We start from the raw sequence: 20,961 nt of genomic DNA on the forward strand, positions 1-20,961 counted from the left end.
GTTAAAACAAAAGTGTATTTATTTAATGAAAGCATCTATTTAATGTAATGAGCTGTATCATTAACCAGTTGTAATGCCAATATTTATATATTGGGGACGCATGTGGGAATAATTCCTTTTTGTTTTGTAGAATGAAGACACACTTACTGGAATTACTATGTAATCTTGCATTAATCTTGCTTTAATAAGAGGAAGAATACCTACTCTGTGTAGTTGGTGCTGTTGGCAATGGCTCCTGTGCCCCCTGGGATTGCTGGCTCTTGTATTGGTGGAGAGATATTGAGGGGCACTGGAAAAGAATGCTGTATATCACTATATAAATTTAAGCAGGAGCAATGGCATTGTGTTTTATTTTTGGAAAGCTCCCACTTACTGGTCTTACGCCTTGATGCTGAGAGCTCTGGAGAGAAGTCGGGGAAATCTTGGTATTCTGAAAGTACACATCATTACATTAATTCTATATCCGCTTTAGAAAAAAAAACACATCAGATGAAATACACACTTTCAATCAAGTAAACAATGAAAATTACCATCTATGGAAGCAGCAAAACGAAGCTTCGACACTTGTGACATAAGAAATATTATTCGCGAAACCACTGCCGTTACAGGGTGGAAGGTACAAAATACTCATCAGGCAAAATTCGTTACAAAATTTAGATTTTATAGTAATCGTGAAACCAAGGAAAATGATGAGTTTCTGAACAATCTCGACGGTCCCAACACACACACACACCCCTACATTCTGGCGAGATGGGTCTTAGATCTCATCGGTGGAGGGGTATGAGACCCCCTGAGACCGCATTAACTTTAAGCCCCCTTGACTGCTGATAGGACTGCTGATAATAATCTAAATGTTTAACACAATCTAATCATTCATGAAGAACCCCAAAGTACTTAAACGTTCTCTTTCACCTAATGCGATTACCATTACGTTCAATAATCACCGCTGTTCGCGCCCCTCGCGGATATAAAATCTCTTTTAAAAAACTTGAACTCGATTATTAGAAACGCTGCACGCATAGCCACTTCAAGTTGCCTAGGCATCCTATTGCAAATCACGCGCAATCCCTTTAGGTACAGCACACCGAAATCACAAACCAGACGTGTCGCGTGTGCAAGTTACACGGCAATGCAAAGCTGACACTGAACAATATGTGGTTTATGTATTCGTCATTATAGCAATATATTAGTTGATGTAAAAACTATGTCAAAGAAACGACGACGGACCATTGAACAAGAGCATAACTGACGCTCCGGCTTACCTGTTTACGGTGCGGAATCAACAGATCGACTCCATGAAAGCGTCAAACGTACCCCTCGATCTCGATCGCTGCGGCATTCCTAAATTCGCCGGTAAACTGAGTCAGCTACTATTGCTGTAAAGATAAAAGGGAGTCTGCGAATTGAAGAGCGAAAGGTGCTTCCGCATTTACGTTGCCGCCGAACAATTTGAACGCCAACGGCCACGGAAATAATGGATACAAATTGGATTTTGGTCCAGTTAGTCATCACTAAAGTCCTAAAACGTTGACACTTCAATTAAAAAGCAGCTATACATATTAAGTCTAAACATAAGTAACTCTCTAGCTATCCAAAGCAAAATAACATGTTTAAGTGATTCATTGGCTTGCGTAAAACAATTTCTTAAAGTTGAAAATTTGGGTGGTTTAGCGCCCCTAGCAGGGAAAATGCAAACTAAGATAGCCGACCGCTAAAAGAGGAGTCAGTAGCTCCACTCTGCGCGCATATCGATGGAACTCGCCGCGGTCGATTTTTTCGCCCTCTGCGGCGATCGCTAGAACTTCAGACTTTCCGGGGCCTGGCTCCGCCAGCTACGGATGGATGGATGGATGTATACGGCTGTGCCCTTTCTGCCCTTTAGATGGATGGATGGATGGATGGATGCTATGAGCGTCCCCTTTATAACGGAGCGGTGACATGTCTGCCACCATGCTCGAAGAAAAAAGAAAGAACTTCCTTGTTTCATGCTGGCCTAATACCTTATCTACATTGATTAAACCTATGTTATTATACAAAAAAAATTATAAATTCACGGTCTATCTCTCTGCCTCTTAAGGCAGAATGACCTTATTTTTCCCCCATTATTTGTTTTTGTACTTTATCTGTACTTTTCTGCCACCAATACTCTAACCGTCTCTTACTTATTTCTATCGCGGACGTGTTCAGCTTTATTGGGTAGTGAGCCCACTCTCCGGGGAGACGAGGGGGGCGATCGGAGATCTCTGTTCGTTCGCGTTCGTTCTGCGGTGCCTACGTCACAAAAGTGAGAGGAGGCGCAGCTCTCCCGCCTAGAACCGCCGAGAGGAAGAGGACAGCCAATCGTGAAGCGGAAAGCTTTCCGGAAGTAGACGCGCATCCTGTGACGTCGGCACGGGGACCGTGAAGCGTTTCTCGCCTTTTAATAAATATAATTACTTTACAGAAAATTATTGCTTTTGCTTTTCAAGCTCAAACGCTCTTTCAAACAGCAACAGCTTTGAGTAATGATATTTAATAATGTTAGTTTTTTTTGACGTCGTCGCTAGATGGTGTCGCGCACGCGAAAAATAAAAAAGAGAAAAGTAGCGGCTGACGCAGTTCAAAATGTCGTCCCATCGCAACGTCTGCGTTGGTTCTCGGGTGTCGGATCGTCAAAAGGAGCTTCTGCTGGCTTTTGTGAAAGATCGCGACGCTGTCGTGCCCGCTGGAGCCGTCGTTCACAAGGGAGGACCGGGACGACATGTGGCAAGAGCTAGTAGCGCTTTTGAACGAAGAATTCCCTGCGCGTAACACCAGAGCCCAGTGGCAGGCCCAATGGAGGAATGAGCGCTGCTATTCGCAGCAGGGTCTTGCCAAACTCCGAGGGCAGCAGAGGTGAGTGCGAGCACAATTGTATTGTGGTCGGTCATCTTACACGTCCCGCTTGTGCTTTACAGCGGCACCCGAGGCGGCCAGATTTCGGATTACCGCGGCCGTGTCGTGCTCGACAGAGACGAGTGTGCGAGGCCCAGAGTTCGGGTGGTCTGAATCGGTAAGCACTGGCTTAGAATATCATTGTTACTTGTATGCTGCGAACAAGTGGGCTCATTTGCTTCGAGCCATTACGCGCTGTTAGTTTTACTTTTTCAAACAATATCGAGTGGATCACCCGGCCGCCGCGTTAGCTGAGGTGCTAACACGTTGCACCGCCCAGAACAGAATGCGAAACAGCCACATTTGCGGTGATGACGAAAGAACAGCCGCGAACTATATTTCGAAGCTCATTAGAGCACCCTACGTGTTACAACCCATTTCTCAGACCCTCGAGTCGAGTGAGGTGCGTAGCCAGTAGGCTTGCCCCCCCCCCCCTCCACCCCACTCTCCGAAGTCTGTGTGTCATAGCATGCCGCTGTTGAAACATTCTAAAAAAAACATTGCTATTGTCCACTTCCACTCCATACTTCTTATTGCACTCAGTGTGTCAATCAAGAAACTTCTTACTATAACAGGTGAGCCCTGCTCCAGCTGCTGCTGGTGTGGCTGAAGAGGATGTGGCCCAGGATCTTCCCCGTGCCCCAACTCGTAAGTTTCGCTGATGTTTTTGATTAACTGTAGATGGTGTTACATGCTCACAGGTGATGCTCATGCGTGCAGGCATATGTTTGTGAAGAGATGACGTCTGTGGGCATAAAGACAAAAAGCTGCACGAAAAAAATTTGGCAAATGGTTGCAGGAGCTAGTTAGTTGTATGCATAACTGTCAGATGGAATAAACAGGTGTCCTGCCTTGCAGTTATGGTGAAATGTAGCAAAAAGGTAGCATTGCAAAAATGTTCAACATCTTGAAATGTTTCCCTATTTTGTCAGTTGCTTCAAAAGTGAAACTGAAAATGTGCTATTGCTAAATATACTGTTCAAAAAGCAAGCTCGTTATATAACTTCTTCACATAGCCATCATACACAAATGCACATTTTTGCACCTGTGTTACACCTGCTTGCTGTATGTTTTGCATACTGCAGCAGCTAGGGTTTCGGAAGGAGATTGTGTCAGTCATCGCGTAAAGCCGGGCAAACAATTGTGTAGCCCTGAAAAGGGCTGTTTGGTTGCTTCTCATGCAGAGGTGGTTAGAGGTGTGAGATGCGTTTGATGAGATGAGCGAAAATGAATTCCGGCACCGCTTTGGTCTGTCCAAACGAAGTGCGTTGGTTGTGCGGTGAACCAAGCACCATTCATGGATGCCATTGGGTCAGTGGATTTTCAACACAGAGGAAATTGTTGCACACACTGAAACTCTTCACGAACAGAAGCTTCCAGCGAAGAGTCGGTAGCAGGAAATTTATAGATGATAATGGCAACACATTTCTTGGTTTCCAGCTCATGCCGCAGCTGCGAGATGGGGGCAACCGGCAGGCCGAGGCGCTGGAGTTACTAGCCGCAAACACCAGGCGGCAGGGCCAGGCATCATTGGAAAGCTGCGCGAGGTTCAACTTCTCGGTGACGTGGTACACGAACTGCAAGGCGTTGGTACCCTCGCCCGGGCCCTCATTGCAGCGGAAGCCACCTGCACAGTGATTTGTAGACTAGTTGTACATACATGTAGATTTATTTTTGTTCACATCACGAGCTATGATACGCTTGCTTGCTTCAATGGTGCCCTGCAATTTTTTCTCAGTTAATTTTCTTTTTCTGCATATCAGAAGCACTGATGTGCTGTTTCATTGTACATGCATTCAGCAATTCAGCAGTCATGCATTCAGCAATTTTGTAGTATATGCACATAGTGCACTGTAGTGTATCTTTATGTTTACAGTGTATACGTGTAGAATATTGTGGTACACTGTACGTTTTCTATCGATTTTTACACATCCTAGAAAAAAAGAAATGCGTTTGTGAACGGTCTAGGTTGCACAACAATTTTGAAATATTGCAAGACCAAAAAATAGTTGACGAATACGTGTTCTGTTGCTTAGAAGTGTTTAGACAATAGGATTGGGTACAAACAGAAATCAATAATAGAGGAAGACATATCAGCAACCAACAACTTGCATTTTTTTAGCGAGTTCGATTAATACCGGTTCGACTGTGCCTTGTTTTCATGTAATACAATGACTTTCGTGCTGCGAGACGCGTGTGTTGCTGCAGAGGAGCAGCAGGCACTTTGTAGTAACTCCATTTGTATATTATAAAAGGAAGCTACTTTTATATTCTTTTCCTTGGCATTAAATTTAAGGGATATTTATTTACTTTGCTTTTTATGTGCATTGCTCGCGATACTTGTAATAAAATTTCACTTCTTACACCACCCTTGTTGTTCACCTCATTTAAAAGCACGATCCTTGTTGCACTAAAGCTAGCGCATGTTGCTGTGCTGATTCAACAGCCTTTTCAGGTTACCACTTTGGCTCCGAATGGCACCATGTGCCATTCACAGGTGAGCTCTCACTTGTGCTTAGTGTGAAGCACCATATTTTACAACCTGGTCGAAGTATTTCATCAGCATGGCATTGTGTGACAAGGGGCATAGGTCGGCAAACTCACTCATGAGTCGATTCACTCAGATTCAGATCGAGCTGTGAGTAATACATTGGTGAGTTCGATTCCGGGTGAAAACATTTTAGTGAGCCTGAGTCCGAGTGAATCCGCTTGAGGAAAATTTTGGTGAGTCTGAGTGAGCCCCAAGAGCAAAATATATTTCACGAGTGAGTCAGGGTGAGCTTCACATTTTTTGCCAACCTATTCAAGGGGGTTATTCATTGATAGGAGAATGCTGTTTCGTTGATATGTGCAGCAAACATTTGAAGTGTAGTAAAAAAAAACAGTCATTTGTTTATGCCAGTGACAAACACAATGAACAAAGACAAACACGCACCACACAATGCTGCCGAGGTCGTTGCAGGCGGCGGCGTACTCTGCGCAGATGCTCAAGCATGCAGGCCCGGTGGTTCTCGAAACAGGTTCACTACACGGTTGCGCTGCTGCTGGCTCCCGTTGTGGTGGTGGTGGTGGTAGCTCAGCTGCTGCTGGCAGCAGCTCAGCATCGTCTGTGTCGTCATCGTCCCCTTCGAGAACAGGCTTATGTGCCGCCAACGCAATGTCGTGCAGAGCTGCACAAGCAGCAATGATGCTTGTGCAGCTCTGCACAAGCTTACAGCGTTGCACCACTCCACAACATTGCGCATGGCGGTGTGGGCCTTGTTGTAGTGGTTATCAGGGGTGCCACGAGCTGGGCGTCCGGGCACTGGTGTCAGGAGTCACGGTTCTAATGTATAGCTGGAGTCTCCTGCACGAGGGTGGCATGACAGCTGTAGTGATAACGTCTTGAATGTGGCAAGCATTGACAGCACTTACCAAGCAAGCCGAAGTTTTGCTTCCAGGTGCTGACGGAGAGGGCTCCCCCGCCATACCCACGAGTCATGACATGACCCCAGGAAACATGGACTGACATCCAGAGGTCGGCATCACATGTCTGCAGAATTCAATTCAGTCAAAATTGTACCCATAAATGACCTTGGGTACAATGTTGCGTATTATGTTAATGTAACTACATCTGTCTGCACTGTTACTGACTGTTGAAACATAGTTATGAACAAATCATCGACAGGGTAGGACTTGTACCATAAGTTCTAACACGAGGACAATGCAGTGTCAAAGGGTAGTCTGCATGTTTACTGCTTGGAACAACCCATCTTCCAGCCACCAAAGCCTTTTAACCAAATTACTGCTGTATGTTTAAGGCAATGTATCACAAAATATCTACAACACGAAAAACTTCGACTGAAAAAAGGGTTATGAAACAATGCGTATTTAATGTATGTACATGCTCGGGCGCGTTCCGAGGGACCGAAGTAAAGTTTATTCATCTATCTATGTAATGATCCATGTAACGTCCATCACGACAATGAACAATAAGGGCATACTACGGCACATTCTGGGAGCGCTAATCTCAACAAATACAAATCGAGAATCAAGCTTCGGGTACACATGGCGAACGAGCAACGGTAATATTATGCACTGTGCAGGCCGCTGAACCAAAGTGTACTCCGCGTCACATGATTTCATCGCTTATCCTAAGCGAAGTGCCCTGAAACGATCCAATTCCCGTTCTGGATAGATCGAAAATACCGCTCCCACTATACTAAGTTGCAACAGCCTCAGTAAAGCGGAAAGTTTAAGCGATATAAATGAAACAATTCGCTACGCATACAATGCATGGATAATACTCACGATCATGGTGTTGAATGCGTAGTCCCTTCCCCGACATGTAATGCGTCGTGTCCGCGGAGCTCAGGCCATGGGGCTTCGGGATTGCGATGAGCGTACCATCCACGCACCCGACCACAACGGGAATCCGCCCGAGCCGAGTGAACGCCGCCTTTGTTAGCTCCTTCGCGTCCGTGGTCTCGGGAAAGGCCACCCACCGTTTCTGCCCGCCAACGACAGTGGGGCTCTTCGATTTTCCACTTCTGGCTACCCGCGGGTTGCCAGAACCAGCCAGAGCGCGCTCGTTTTTCTCGGGTTGCTCCGACCCCCCCGCGGCGCACTTCCGGTTGGCGTTCGTTTTTCTCGGGTTGGACGGTTCTGGCGACCCGCGGGGAGCCCGAGGGTCGCCAGAACCTTCCAGGACAATTTAGTCGTGGAAGCTCTCTGGAAGGTTTCGGGCTAGCAGACGCCGAAAAGAGACGATACGCGCTTGCCGCCATCTTTGTGAGGACTCGACGGATTGCAATGCGGGCGCTTGCGGACTACACCTTTGCTTGTCCTTGCGCTCGGGCCGCTCGGCGCCGTTCCGCCGTGCGAGATGGCGCGATTATGAGTGGCGGCGAGCATTTGGAGCTAATGTTTATTGCTTTTCTTATGTGTCCCGTGAAGTTCCTTCCGTGAACAACGCGGCGACCTGTCGCCTTCTATCCATTCTAACTGCGTCGTGCACATGTCCCAAAAGTTATGTACACGTTCGTACGAACGCATGGAGACACCTTTCGAGTTTATTTTTTCGTAGTAGTATTCGATTGTGGGTGTCATGTGTGCTTTATGTGCATTTAGCTGAGACGATTGTGATCGAACTAGCTATTTCGCTCCGTCGTATGTTTGCGTGCGTGAATCCCGTCAGAACTTAACTATTTCAACTAGGTATTCGATGTTGATAATGCACTGATCGAATAAATGCGATCGCGACATTGTTTTTTGTGTGATCCTCGTTGGTCGCGAACGGCGTGCGAGCGTACTTCGATCTACGGGCTAGTATATGAGGTATGGTATTATATGTTATGCTACGACGCGTCGATGTGAAAAAACGAAGATGAATTCAGAAATGTATACATCCTTTTGTTGCTTATTTCATCGTCGGCTTTGTCTTTTTCCACTTCTTAGTAATAATTCCATGCAGTATGTACGCGGTTATCACCCAGTAGCTCAAATAAAAGCTGAGCTAGTACATAAGATTTTTGGAGTGCCACTTACGACTGGAAAAGAGGCTCAGGCAACATCTGCCAAAACGAGTCGAAGACGCGTCACACAGAAGTTTATTTTAGATATAACGCGCACTCGTGGCACCCATACCGCCGCATGTCTCAAGTTATGACAAAACGCAAGCTGGTCAACGCGTGTGCACGTGCGACGTAGTACGCGATAGATCCTCGAGCTCTTTTGGGGACACGATCACTTTCGCGAGATTTTCGCGTCGTGTTGTGCAGCGACTGTTACACGTACTAAGCAGACGTGAGCTGGTTAAGCCGTTAGCGGCGCGGTAGCTCACCTTGCATCGCTTTTGTGGCACCGTGCGCCAGCTGGCTGTTTTGTTCGCGGACGGTGCGAGTTGCGCACGATTTTGCGAACGTACGTGATCGTATCCCAAATCCGTATGCTCGAGAATATCGCTTGAGCTTTTCAGCGAACCTAGCCACATATTTTCAAGCGGGCAATGCAGAAAAACCAACGCGCACGCGGCGCAAAGTTTCGTTTGCTGCCACGGCGGCAGCGTTTGTTTACGTTTACGCTGGCTGTCCCAGCGTTCGATTTTGTAATCTTGGGGCAGCTTCGGGTTGTCTCGGGCTTCCCACACACGTGACCAAGACGCTACTTCCTGTCCCGACCGGAACTAGCTGGCTGACCCTCTGGCTATCTCTGGCTGCCAGAGAACTGCCACAAGTCCGAAAATCGAAGAGCCCCAGTAATGGCGTGTGCCACCTCGTGGATGGTTTCGCTGACGGACGACTGCGACAGGCCGATGAATTCCTCGCTGCCGACAGCTCGCTGGAAGCATCCGCTGGCAAAAAATCTCAGCGCAGACAACACCTTCCGCTCTGTTGAAATCCCACTGGCTCGTTGGCACCCGATGACGGGGTCGAGTTCGTCGCACAACCAACGTACCGTACGTTTCGAGAAACGAAAGCGACGCCGGATTCACACTCGCTCATCTCTTCAAACGCATTTCGCACCTCCTATCATTCTGCACCTGCTTCGAGAAACGCCAACGTAGCAAGGAAGCACCGTTGCAAGCGCCATTTTCTCAAAATCAGCTGTTGCGGCAGCCGCAACCGCCGCATCACTCGAAATACATGCCGTGCGACGCCATTGTTCGCTCGAGAGAACGCGAGCGAACGGGCTCGCTCTCCGTTCACTTTTAGCAGACGACATGCTCGTTATGACGCGGCATGACGTCACCAAAAAAGAAAACATCAAGGAAAAAAAAGAAATGGCCACGCCCCTTAGAGTGGCGTGAGTTGTCCGGCTTCAGCCAATCGCGTGCGATCATCAGAACGAACGCGAACGAACGGCGCAGAACAGAGATCTCCGATCGCCCCCGAGTTTTCGTTTTTCTGAGTGCCCGCGTGGCGGCGCTACCATCGTCAGCAATGGGAGCCTTCGCGCCTTCGCCCCGCTGCTGTAGGGCTGCTGCTGTGTTTCGTCGTCGCTGCAGGTTTTCGGCCGAGCATTGCTTCGTCAATACGTTTCATTTTTCAGTTCCTGTAGTTGTGAACATAGGTCGGCAAACTCACTCATGAGTCGACTCACTCAGACTCATATCGAGACGTGAGTCTGAGTCTGAGTGAATCCGGGTGAGTAAAGTTTTTGTGAGTGTGAGTCCGATTGAGTTCGGTTGGGAAAAATTTTGGTGAGTCTGAGTCCGAGTGAGTCCGGTTGAGGAAAATTTTGGTGAGTCTGAGTCCGAGTGAGCCCTAAGGGCAAAATACATTGCATGAGTGAGCCTGAGTGAGCTCCACATTTCTTGCCGACCTATGGTCCTGTCTACTCAACTTCAGCATTACTATCAGCCTTATGTCGGCTCACATTTATACTCACGTGTAGTCCCGCATACGTCAACGCGCTACCGTTCATACGTCAGCTCATTATTTATTGATCAGAGGCGTGAGATGAGGAGGGAGAGGGGGAGGAGGTGCCTTGGCCTCCCCCCGCAAACTTCTTCATGGGAAGTTACTAATAAAAATATCTCGTGTGAGTCATCTCTTTCAATAAAACGGTCCTTATTGAACTACAAAGTCAGATAACTCGTATTTGAAGGTACGAGATCAAAAGGTGCTAAGTAGCGCACCGATTATGCGGGATATTGGTGTTAAAAAGCATTGACATTATGGTAGAAAAAGGCTAATTATAGGCTAGCGGACTCATGAGTCGACTCACTCAGACTCAGATCGAGCCGTGAGTCTGAGTCTGAGTGAATCCGGGTGAGTAAAGTTTTTGTGAGTGTGAGTCCGATTGAGTTCGGTTGGGAAAAATTTTGGTGAGTCTGAGTCCGAGTGAGTCCGGTTGAGGAAAATTTTGGTGAGTCTGAGTCCGAGTGAGCCCTAAGGGCAAAATACATTGCATGAGTGAGCCTGAGTGAGCTCCACATTTCTTGCCGACCTATGGTCCTGTCTACTCAACTTCAGCATTACTATCAGCCTTATGTCGGCTCACATTTATACTCACGTGTAGTCCCGCATACGTCAACGCGCTACCGTTCATACGTCAGCTCATTATTTATTGATCAGAGGCGTGAGATGAGGAGGGAGAGGGGGAGGAGGTGCCTTGGCCTCCCCCCGCAAACTTCTTCATGGGAAGTTACTAATAAAAATATCTCGTGTGAGTCATCTCTTTCAATAAAACGGTCCTTATTGAACTACAAAGTCAGATAACTCGTATTTGAAGGTACGAGATCAAAAGGTGCTAAGTAGCGCACCGATTATGCGAGATATTGGTGTTAAAAAGCATTGACATTATGGTAGAAAAAGGCTAATTATAGGCTAGCGGACTCATGAGTCGACTCACTCAGACTCAGATCGAGCCGTGAGTCTGAGTCTGAGTGAGTTCGAGTGAATTATATTTTGGTGAGTCTGAGTCCGAGTGAGTCCGGATGAGGAAAATTTTGGTGAGTCTGAGTCCGAGTGAGCTCTAAGGGTAAGATATGTTTCGTGAGTGAGTCTGAGTGAGCTCCACATTTTTTGCCGACCTATGGTTGTGAATAATGTAGACTGGTAGCAAGACTTGTTCACGGGCTGCTTTTCATGTGAAGAACTCCTTGCAGACAGCATTTTAGATGTGCTGACCATTGTGAAAGCAAGGCTTTGGCAAGAGGTTGGGTGCCCAAGCCATGCCTCAATGCTCTCTCAAAAAATAATCCAATTCTATGTTGTTACGCGACTTCATTTTTACATTAAGGGGCTAAACACAGAGCAGGCAAACGCCAAAAAGCAAAGCACTTAAAGATAAGCCGCTGCTCTTAATTTTTTTTTCCTTGCTATACAAGATTTTTTAAAATTTTATTATTGTTCCTGCGTTTGGATTTTACAAGTGTAGGTTAAACTTGAAGTATGAATCTTCTCTGAATATTCTTTTTCTGTTTCACTGACCCAAATACAATAAAATGCCAGATTTGCAAAAACAAGCAAGATATATGTTGCCACTCGCCATGCATACTATAGCAATAAACCCTTGAATAAGTGCCAATTCTGCTTAATTCAATTGTGAATGGTGGCTTTGGTCCTTGGCGTACCATCAACAGTGCGCTTAATATGATCTACCAGAACGTCAGTAGATCTGTATAAAAATGCATGTGTTTGAATGGAAATGTGTATTATTTGTCATTTTTTTAGTATTTCTTCTGATTCAGTGTCTTTACTTATTGTGTGAACAATATGTGTTGAGCATTCATGTGCTTTTGTGAACTTTTTTAATTTATGCTATGCTAAGTATGCTATTGAAAATATTTAGCGTCTCTTTGTGAGTATTTTTCTAGCATCTATTGGGCTGTTTTAGGAGACATGCTTTTTGCCGCACACGCTGATAAGTACAAAATGGGGCAAGGCCCTCTTCAAGCTATTTCAGCTTTTTTCCATCTGTTTTCACTTTGAAAAAAAAATGAAAGTGATTGATACGCATGGCTTTTGTGGAGTATATAAGGTCATTGTGCTGCCCCACCAAATAAACTTTTCACTTATTTCCGTGCACGATCATGGGCGTCCGGAGGGGGGTGCAAGGGGGGGCAGCTGCCCCCCCCTTGGAATTTTGGATAATAATTTTCTATGCAGTAGCAGTAAGCTACACAGCTTGATTAGCACACTCCAGTCCCGCATATCCCGCGTGAAACATCATTCAGGATTACCAGCCAACTTTGCACGTTACATACTGCTATGGACTAATCTTGCCGGTCATGTCACGGCAATGAAACAAAAGCTACATATGCTGTATGCCCCCCTCCCCTCCCCCACACTCTGCTGATGCACCCCCCTGGAAAAAGTTCTGCGGACGCCCTTGTGCACGATTGTTGTCTACATTTTTCCACACCTTCATTACAAATTCATTTTTTCTAAATACAGGAGTGCGGACAAGTAGTTCTGTAGAAAAGAGTGCAAATGAACATTTTAGGCATATTATAGTGTCAGCAGAATTGCTAACTGAATTTTGCATTCAACTGATAGCGGTGTTTGAATGCAATTTCTTACACAAATATAATTTCCAGCATGTCAGGGGTCTTCAAGAAGCAAAATCTGATTGCATGGTCTACCCTTACTTTCGGTCTTTTATTTCTTGGGCATGATTAGGATAGTTCTTTCCTGCTGTGCACTCCCACACATTTTCTTGCACTTTTCAGGAGAATATATCAACTGAGAGCGTGTATGGTGCTTAAGTTTGTAGTAATATTGTTTTATTTAGTGAGAGTATGACCTCACTAAAGAGACTACCGAGTACAAACGCTAGCATGAAAATATTAGTCTCTTTTATCTAAAGGCAATCGATGTCAGTGCACGTTAAAGAACCCCAGGTGGTCGGAATTTCCGCAGTCCTCCACTACGGCGTGCTTCATAATCAGAAAGTGGTTCTGGCACGTAAAACCCCATAAATTAATTAATTATCTAAACGCAATAAAACTGCGAGATCTTTTTTTTTTTTTAAGCGAGAGCTCGCTACTGCAATACAAAACTGGCGGTTTACAGCATATATTGCATCCGGCGCCCGCTGATGACGCGCTCATGTTTAGCGATACTTCATGCGCCAGAACGACGGCCAAAGCAAGAATATGCTCACGCAAAAGAAAAAAAAGCAACGAAAATGGCTATGTACAGGGGTTGCACAAGAGTAGTTTGTGCTTGAAGCGCTGGCAAACTAACCTTCGCGCTGAGGAAAGCGTATCCCCGGAGTCGAGGCTCTCCCGGTTTGGCGCGAAACCGGATCTGACGTTACCATAGGGAGGTACTCCCTGCCCCTAGACAGGTACTGTTGTAGCTAGGGAAAGATCCGACGATTCCTCGGCCTTGTCCCCAGCCTTTACTTGCCTATGTTCTACTCGGTACCCTCACCGCAGTCGCCGGCCTTGTTTGAGTTACGCCTTCTCTGCGCGGTGTGGTGATAGGCGACAGCCAGGTTAAATTCATGTGCAGGAGTCGCCTTCACTTGAAAACATCCGTCGAGACCTGCACATTTAGTTTTGGTGGTTTTGACGCTGTGCGAATGGCTGAGGCCGTCTCTGCGATGCACTTTCAGCGCGTAGACTGTCGTTTTGTACGTTGGTGGTAACGACGTTTGCAGTGCCAACGCGGACCCTCAAGATATATGCGACAATATAGGGGTACGTATTCTGAAATTTGAGATGCTTGGCTTCAGCCACTGAAGGTTGTATTTTCTTTATATTTTAGAAGTTCTGCAACTGCAGCACGATGTGGCCCCCGTGGTGTATACGTCTTCAAAGTGCTGCCACGTTGCTCCAGCTCTGAAGACGCCGATGCGGAGCGCCAGATCAAGAAAACGCGCTTGCTGAACCGCAAGCTGACGGCTACGCTGAAACGCCTGCCGTGTGTTCGAATCTTGAACGCCGAGGTAAGTTTACGCTGACATACTGGTGCGCGCCGCTGAGGGAAATGCCGTACCGTCGTGGTCGGCACGCAGCTTTTTTTAAGAACTTTTTAGCCGCGCTAGTTGCTCATTGCTTGCGGTAAAGTGATGCGGTAGAGGTCTTGCGGGTTAAAATACTGACATGCCGACCACGACGATATGGCATATCCGTATTGCTGCACGGTAAACCTGCACTGCCAACAGACCCGATTAAAGCGGTATGTAGATGCGTACCGTCCGCACCGCATTCTAACGAATTTTAAAACTTAGTTGTAAGTGCTCCTAGCAATTTTCTCCCGTGTATATGCGTTCATCTGAAATACCTGACTGTTGTTATTGACAAGGCGTTCACACGATGTTGAGATACAGGGAAAATACCGAAATGAAGGTGACAATGCACGTTAAGCACGTGCACACCTTTTAGTGATCTTGCATGTGGCCATTATACACAGTGGAAAACAAGGCCTTGAAATTTAATGCCCTTTCTTTAAGACAGTGACATACATGGACAGTGAGGATGCTTTTCAGTATTTAGATTTAGCGGAGTGAGGCAACGTGGCGCCATTTTTAGTAGAGGCATTTGAGAATACATGGCTTGCATGTGCCGTCACATGAGCTGGCTCGTATGTTAGAGACAGTTTTGATAAACCATTCCAGTGTCCGTGGAATGGTTCATCAACAATGGCAGTGGTAGTGACACAAGCATCCTAGCCTTTCTCACCGAAGGCCACTAATAGAGTAAGACAGTGTTTTCAAGGCATGGGAAAAGAAATGTTTGACTGAAACATCAGTATGTGGTGATACCAAATTCAGAAAACCGCCAGTGTCCGCATCTTCTCAGTGACAACCAACTCACTATGACGTTGTTAGGTAACTTTTGTTACCCTTGAATAAATGAAAGCCCACAGGTCACTGCTATCTCGATCTGTTTCAGTGGACGAATGAAAATCTGTCGACGAAATGGGTTCATGTATGTGAGGTGCCTTTTGAAAAGGCAACAATTAAAATTAACGTTTCAGAACCACTATGGGCCCCTTGTTCACAATAAAGAATGCGAAGAGGGTGATTATTTATGGCCTAGGTGCCAGTGGGTGCTGGTGTATATCCTGGGTAGGTCAACACATGTACAGCTAAAGTAAGTTGCACACATACCACATTTGAGATCAGATGTATAAAGATTTTCTTCATTGCGATTAGAGCAGTGGTGTCCAAATTAATCGCTTGGTTAGTAATGAATAATTATCCACCGGTGTTTGAGCATGTCTTGCCTTTCTCAAGGCACTTTTTATGGTGTTTTGTTGTTTGTTTGAACTTTTCGTTCCACTAATGTAGGATGTGTCACAGTTCATGCATTTTGTGGGTAACCTCCTGGAAACTATTTGTCTAAGGAGCACTTTGATTCTTTGGGAGGACAAACGGGAACAACAAAAGTATGTGGGCATCCCATGGTGCAGGGAATAAGCGAGTCACTTGCAAGGTTTTTTTACACTAATTGTGTGAGAATTTCCCAGATGCCAAAAAACTAGGTAACATGACAGCTCACACATGTTAAAGACCTCTTGGAGCAATAAAAGTTACCAGGGGTAATCTACAAAATTCCACGCATGAACTTTGATACGACTTATATCAGTGAGACTAGAAACCTCAAACGAAGTTCATCGTCAACAAACAGTGCAGCAGTGTACAATAGACAAAGAAGGGAACGGTTGTCTTTGTTCCCTTCTTTGTCTGTTGTCCACTCCTACCCTTTTTGTTGAAGATGGATTAGCAACTAGCCCAATCTCAAAGCTTGCCTCAGACGAAGGATTCAACACCAATAGTCACACTCGTTCGGAGCTTTGGCAATTTTAGAGCCCTGTAAAAGCCTTTTATTCATCAATAGAGAGCCATTGGGTGTTTCCCAATATGCCTTACAAGTTTGCCATTGAAAGTTCTGTCTACGTTAATGCAACAGCTTAAACATAATAATTCTAAGTTAGAAACACAGACAACTAACTGGCTAGAACGTGCTATCATATCCTAGTGGAAATGGAAGGACCGTAAATTATAGTGATAGAATCTAGCCCACTTTTTGCAGTTTCAACAGGATTTGCATTTTTAAAATGTGTTTCAATGTTGCAAAAACCGGTTTGTTGTGCAGCCTGGTGGACAGGCCTTCATACTGTGCAAAGGAGCCATTCGGATTGCTGTACAGTCTTCTGTTCTTTACATGCACCATAATTCGTGCTTGATATTACAATCTATATTATTAGGCATCCCCACTTTATTCTATGCTTTTTATAAGGCAAAAGGAGTGATTGCTGAGAGGCGGCTTTGCCATCACTGTGACTAAGGGAACTGGCAACCTGTGTCAAGCCGTGGTGCTTATGCGCAGTGCGTATACATGCTGAGTGCACAAACACGAACCACAGCAACAGGGGCTTTATAAGCACAATGTTGCTTTCTTATAGATAAGGCCTTGCTCGTTTGCTGGCGTATTATTGCTATTGTGCTAAACTACCACTGTTTACAATGTGTTGTGTGTATGACTGAATTGGTGCGTAAAATTGTGATAAAAATTTCGAGCCATTCCATTTTGTGAAGGCAGGTTACCAGTGAAGCTGTCTAGCACATAACACACAAATATGAACAAATGTATGAACTCGTTTCTTGTTATGATTGGTGGTAAATGTGATGAAAGGTACACACACACACATTTGTTGTCTTGATCGGTGGCTCATTATTTTTTGGTCATGGTGATGACGATGGCCTTATTGTTGCTATGATGCGCAATGATCAGCTTGGTTACAACCTTGCACATGTTCTTAGCCAGAGTCTCATCTATGCCTGTCTGGTGGTGAGGTTTGTACAAATTGTGTCGCACAGGAAGCCAAAGCATTCTAACACAAATTGCATAACTACGGTGGTTTGTTTTTGTGTTTTATATTTTTTCAAATTAGAGGGTAAAAATTGGGTGCTATTTTTCAAGCTGGTAATTTGAGAGAAATCACATTTTTCGTGGAACCATCATTGAACTGCATGTTTTTGGGGGGGTTTAGTTTAGAAATGCTACATGAAATACATTTACACAAATTGATAAGTCAAAAGGACAGTAAAGAGCCTTGATAACATCTAGGAAAAGACACATTTAATTCACAAAAAGCTGATCACCGATTTTTTACGCGTCCTTGTTAACGTACATTGCCATTTGCGTGTGCAGCATGTTGGTCTTCATTCGAGAGCTGTCTCACCTTTGGATGTACAGAGGCATCCACTTCCACCTTGAGCACCGCACCGTGCAGCCAACGCTCCGCGGAGCGTCTCTCGCGGGCGGCTGGGGCACGCAAGCGCAGTGACAACTGTAGGTGGTGCCTTCGCCGCGTCGTCTGCTAAAGCGCAGCGGCTCCGCCCAATCGCGCTTGCTCTTCGATGAAGGTAACTTAATCTCATGGAAATCGAGAAGCGCAGCGACTGCGCCTCGTTCCGCACTGCTTTTTTACCTACTGTTTTCTTTTTCTGCATGCGATCTTAAAAGTAATAAACCTTGGCCCGTGCATAAGATCGCCAAGCCGGGCTGGCACTCCCGCAACTAAGCTACTCAGATGCTTTGTGCCGTACAGTTAGAATATTCCCGCTACTCACACGGTTGTTTTCATCAGCTGAAAGTTTGGCGACACAAAGTCAACAATAAAAAAATATTGCGCTGTGAATTGAAGGCTCACGGAAAACTTTCTGCTTCGTGCTAAAGTTTTGAGCCAAGAAATATATAAAGCGATACGCGGTGCTTTGGGTCACCTAGCGATAAAAAGGGAGTCAAGCTTTATTCAGCGCCTGCTTACAGAAGTAATCATTTGTCAGCGGCGCTTCTTTGGTGAACTGATTGCGTGATATGAGTTCAGCTGAAAACTCTATTAGAATGCTTCTTCATTTTTCTGCATGAATGGTACGAATAAGCATGGTTGCAAATGAGTAGCAAATTAGGGCGGCGTATTGGCGAGTTAAATTCGCTAGCGCATGAAGGCAGCAGTGCTGATAACACCTGAATGTAATGTAACTTCTCTGAAATTGGCAAATTGCTCACATCCTTTTGTTTTCAGGCGAGTAACAATCCAAACTTTCGCACATTTAAAGCTGTTATGTCAGACCTTACCATGCATTTATCGCCAATTTTGCGGCGCCTAGCTTTGAAGCTGATCAAAACATTAGCGTGAGCAGCGGGAACATTCTGGCTACTGGGCTCAAAGGAGCCGAGTTGCTTAGTTGTAGGAGTTCAAGCGCGGCTGTGAAAGTTTACTCATGCATGGACCGAGGTTTATTGGTTGTGAGATCGCATCCAGAAATGAAAGAAAACACTAAGCAGCAAAAGCTAGACGGAACAAGGTGCAGTCGCTTCGCTTCTTCCTAACCATGCCGGATGCTGGATTTGCATGCTGCATAGCAAGAGCGAAGTTAGCTTCACCGCAAAGCAAGTACAATTCGGCAGAGCTGCCGTGCTTTAGCAGACGACGCGGCAAAGGCTCCGCCTAGAGCTGTCACTGCGCATACGCGCTAGTTACCCAAGCAACCAAGAGAGGCGCTCCGCGGAGTGCTGGCCGCACGGTGCGGTGTTCAAGGTGGAAGTGGACGACTCTGTACCTCAGCTGAAAGAACCCTCTCAACATCACAGCTTTCATTAGCTATAGTCGGGTACAACTTTAGAAGGCAGCGGCATTTTCCCCCCAAAGGCGGATGCATACGAGCCTCCACCAATAGGTGCGCACTTCAGGTGACGTCATGAGCCGGACGGCCGGTGACCCCGCCGACGGAGAACATGCCTAACATGCCTAGCGGGACTATTTCTTTAGTCGCGGAGGCAATTGGCTGCTGCGCTTCGGTCCATCTGGGCGGGGCCTCTCCTGTCTTCTAAAGTTGTACCCGACTATAGGCACAGCAATGTCATTGCAGCATTTGCTGGCCTCGGGTAGTGAGCAGCAGAGTCATGCCAATATTCAGTGAGTTCAGCAGCTGGTTAGTGTGGATTGCTTCCAGCAAGTACTGGTTGCACTTGTGAAGTGAATTCATGTTTTTAGTCTCTAAAATGAAGGTAGGTCAGTTGTTATGAAATGACTGTCTCAGCAGACAAGAGTCTCTTGCAATGGATTCAATACTGCTTGCAATTTCCATAACGTTAGGTGTTTTCACCTTTGTTTGAGACGTTCCGTTTAACAGTGCAGTACCATTCTGTGAAGAGTTTTGTGCAAAACTCCACGCAACATCTTTTCACTAATGTGGTGCTGCTGTTGGGTTACGTAGACAAAACGGGTTTTACCAGTCATTGTTGAAAGCTCGCCGACCATCTGCGGATGATGGAGGATTTTAGCAAGTTTTGGAGGCGTCCGGACGGTTGCTTGCATCTGTGTGTTAGAGCAGACAATGCAGCACTGCATGTGTCACAACTTTGTGGGTGCACTTTTTCTAGCTTCCTACACGGTGATGTCGGTGTCCAACTTGTCGCCCAGAAACCGAAACCGAAGTCGTTCATACAAATAAGGCGATGTGAAATAGTTTCGAGAGAATACATGAATTTGGGAGTGTGTCTCATGCTTCCTAGATCAATAAGAAATGTTTGCAGCAAAGAATGAAACAAGCCACAAATTTGATGGCACCACCCCTTTAAGTGGTTGTGTGTGAACTTGACGTCAATTGGACACTTTGGTGCTTTGTAACTCCTATCTAACAAAAATAATGCAACATGTGTTTTAGAGATTAAGTTAGAGCACGTGCTTGGCTTTAATTCTGGGGAGTTTAAAGAAAATTGAAGATGGCCTTTTTTTTAAACTGAATTTCGAAGTATTTTATTTTTAGAGACGTTTCTTACCATATGCATTTATGGTTTGCGTCTGACATCATCCTCGGCAATCATACTTAGCACAATGGTTAACCTAATGCGTGGCAAATCTCTGGAAAATTTGGGAAATTTCGAGTATTATAGACGCGGATTGAAAAAATCTGAAAATAGAGCATTATTGAGCAATGGGTGCCATATTTGCAAACTTCTTGCATAAGTATGGGCAACAGAATTGCAACATAACATTTGATAAATGCACGTTACTCACAGTAAGCCAAGAAAAATTGACTCGCAGCTGCATAATTTCTTTGTAGGATCTCGTCAAAATCGTATTTTCGGAAATTCGCGAAAGCAGTAGTTCTGCTGAGTGAAAGACTTCCGTCCAAAATTTTTTGACTTAGGCAAATTTTTTTTTCGCAAACTAACATTGGTTTTCGTGGCCCTAGGGACCATACGCAAAATATTTTTTTTTTTTTCAGCGAAACTTAAAGGGGTCCACAGACATGCACCCGATGTTATCTGAATACACTCTATCTGCGACAAAGTAGTAATCTTCATGTTTGCTCATGGATCTTTATGAAATCGGAAAAATGTGGAACTAGCTGTACATTTGGTAATTTGCCCTACCTGCACGCTGTGGCACCTATGCTATACATAGGCGCCCACTGATGCTTTTTTAGTGTGGAGCAATGGGGCCATAGTGGTCCCGAAGCATCAATTTTATGTACTTTTAAAAAATTGAGGCGCGTTCTAATATGTTAATCTGGTACCTTCCCCATCTGAAAGTTTTTATCAGACTTTTGACTATGTAGTGAAGTGTACATCACAGCTTGCTGTGTCAAAATTCT

At 45.5% G+C, this 20,961-nt stretch overlaps 1 protein-coding gene and 2 long non-coding RNA genes across 3 annotated transcripts; 2 read left to right on the plus strand and 1 right to left on the minus strand.

Moving 5' to 3' along the window:
• Positions 1 to 2,597: 2,597 nt before the first annotated feature.
• LOC125756829 (uncharacterized) lies at positions 2,598 to 5,302 on the plus strand. Its single transcript, XM_049411792.1, has 4 exons — positions 2,598 to 2,874; positions 2,937 to 3,031; positions 3,489 to 3,561; positions 4,354 to 5,302. Exons 1-4 carry the CDS (start codon positions 2,823 to 2,825, stop codon positions 4,653 to 4,655), a joined length of 522 nt encoding a protein of 173 aa, XP_049267749.1. The 5' UTR covers positions 2,598 to 2,822; the 3' UTR covers positions 4,656 to 5,302.
• LOC125756830 (uncharacterized) lies at positions 4,438 to 7,411 on the minus strand. Its single transcript, XR_007414792.1, has 4 exons — positions 7,204 to 7,411; positions 6,328 to 6,445; positions 5,849 to 6,259; positions 4,438 to 4,540 (listed from the first exon to the last, which is right to left on the minus strand). It is a non-coding gene; the product is annotated as an uncharacterized LOC125756830 (long non-coding RNA).
• A 6,222-nt stretch (positions 7,412 to 13,633) lies between these two features.
• On the plus strand, positions 13,634 to 18,429 carry LOC125756831 (uncharacterized). The gene is made up of 3 exons (XR_007414793.1): positions 13,634 to 14,044; positions 14,112 to 14,292; positions 17,507 to 18,429. It is a non-coding gene; the product is annotated as an uncharacterized LOC125756831 (long non-coding RNA).
• The last annotated feature ends 2,532 nt before the right edge of the window (positions 18,430 to 20,961 follow it).

This window comes from Rhipicephalus sanguineus, unplaced genomic scaffold, assembly GCF_013339695.2.
Source record: "Rhipicephalus sanguineus isolate Rsan-2018 unplaced genomic scaffold, BIME_Rsan_1.4 Seq9182, whole genome shotgun sequence".
Classification (NCBI taxonomy): Eukaryota; Metazoa; Arthropoda; class Arachnida; order Ixodida; family Ixodidae; genus Rhipicephalus; species Rhipicephalus sanguineus.

Excerpts from the sequence above, each read along its gene's own strand:
- LOC125756829 (XM_049411792.1), top strand. The coding sequence starts at position 2,823 with ATGAGCGCTGCTATTCGCAGCAGGGTCTTGCCAAACTCCGAGGGCAGC. Across the intron at positions 2,875-2,936 it reads AAACTCCGAGGGCAGCAGAG|CGGCACCCGAGGCGGCCAGA; the intron begins GTGAGTGCGAGC and ends TGTGCTTTACAG. Across the intron at positions 3,562-4,353 it reads TCTTCCCCGTGCCCCAACTC|CTCATGCCGCAGCTGCGAGA; the intron begins GTAAGTTTCGCT and ends CTTGGTTTCCAG.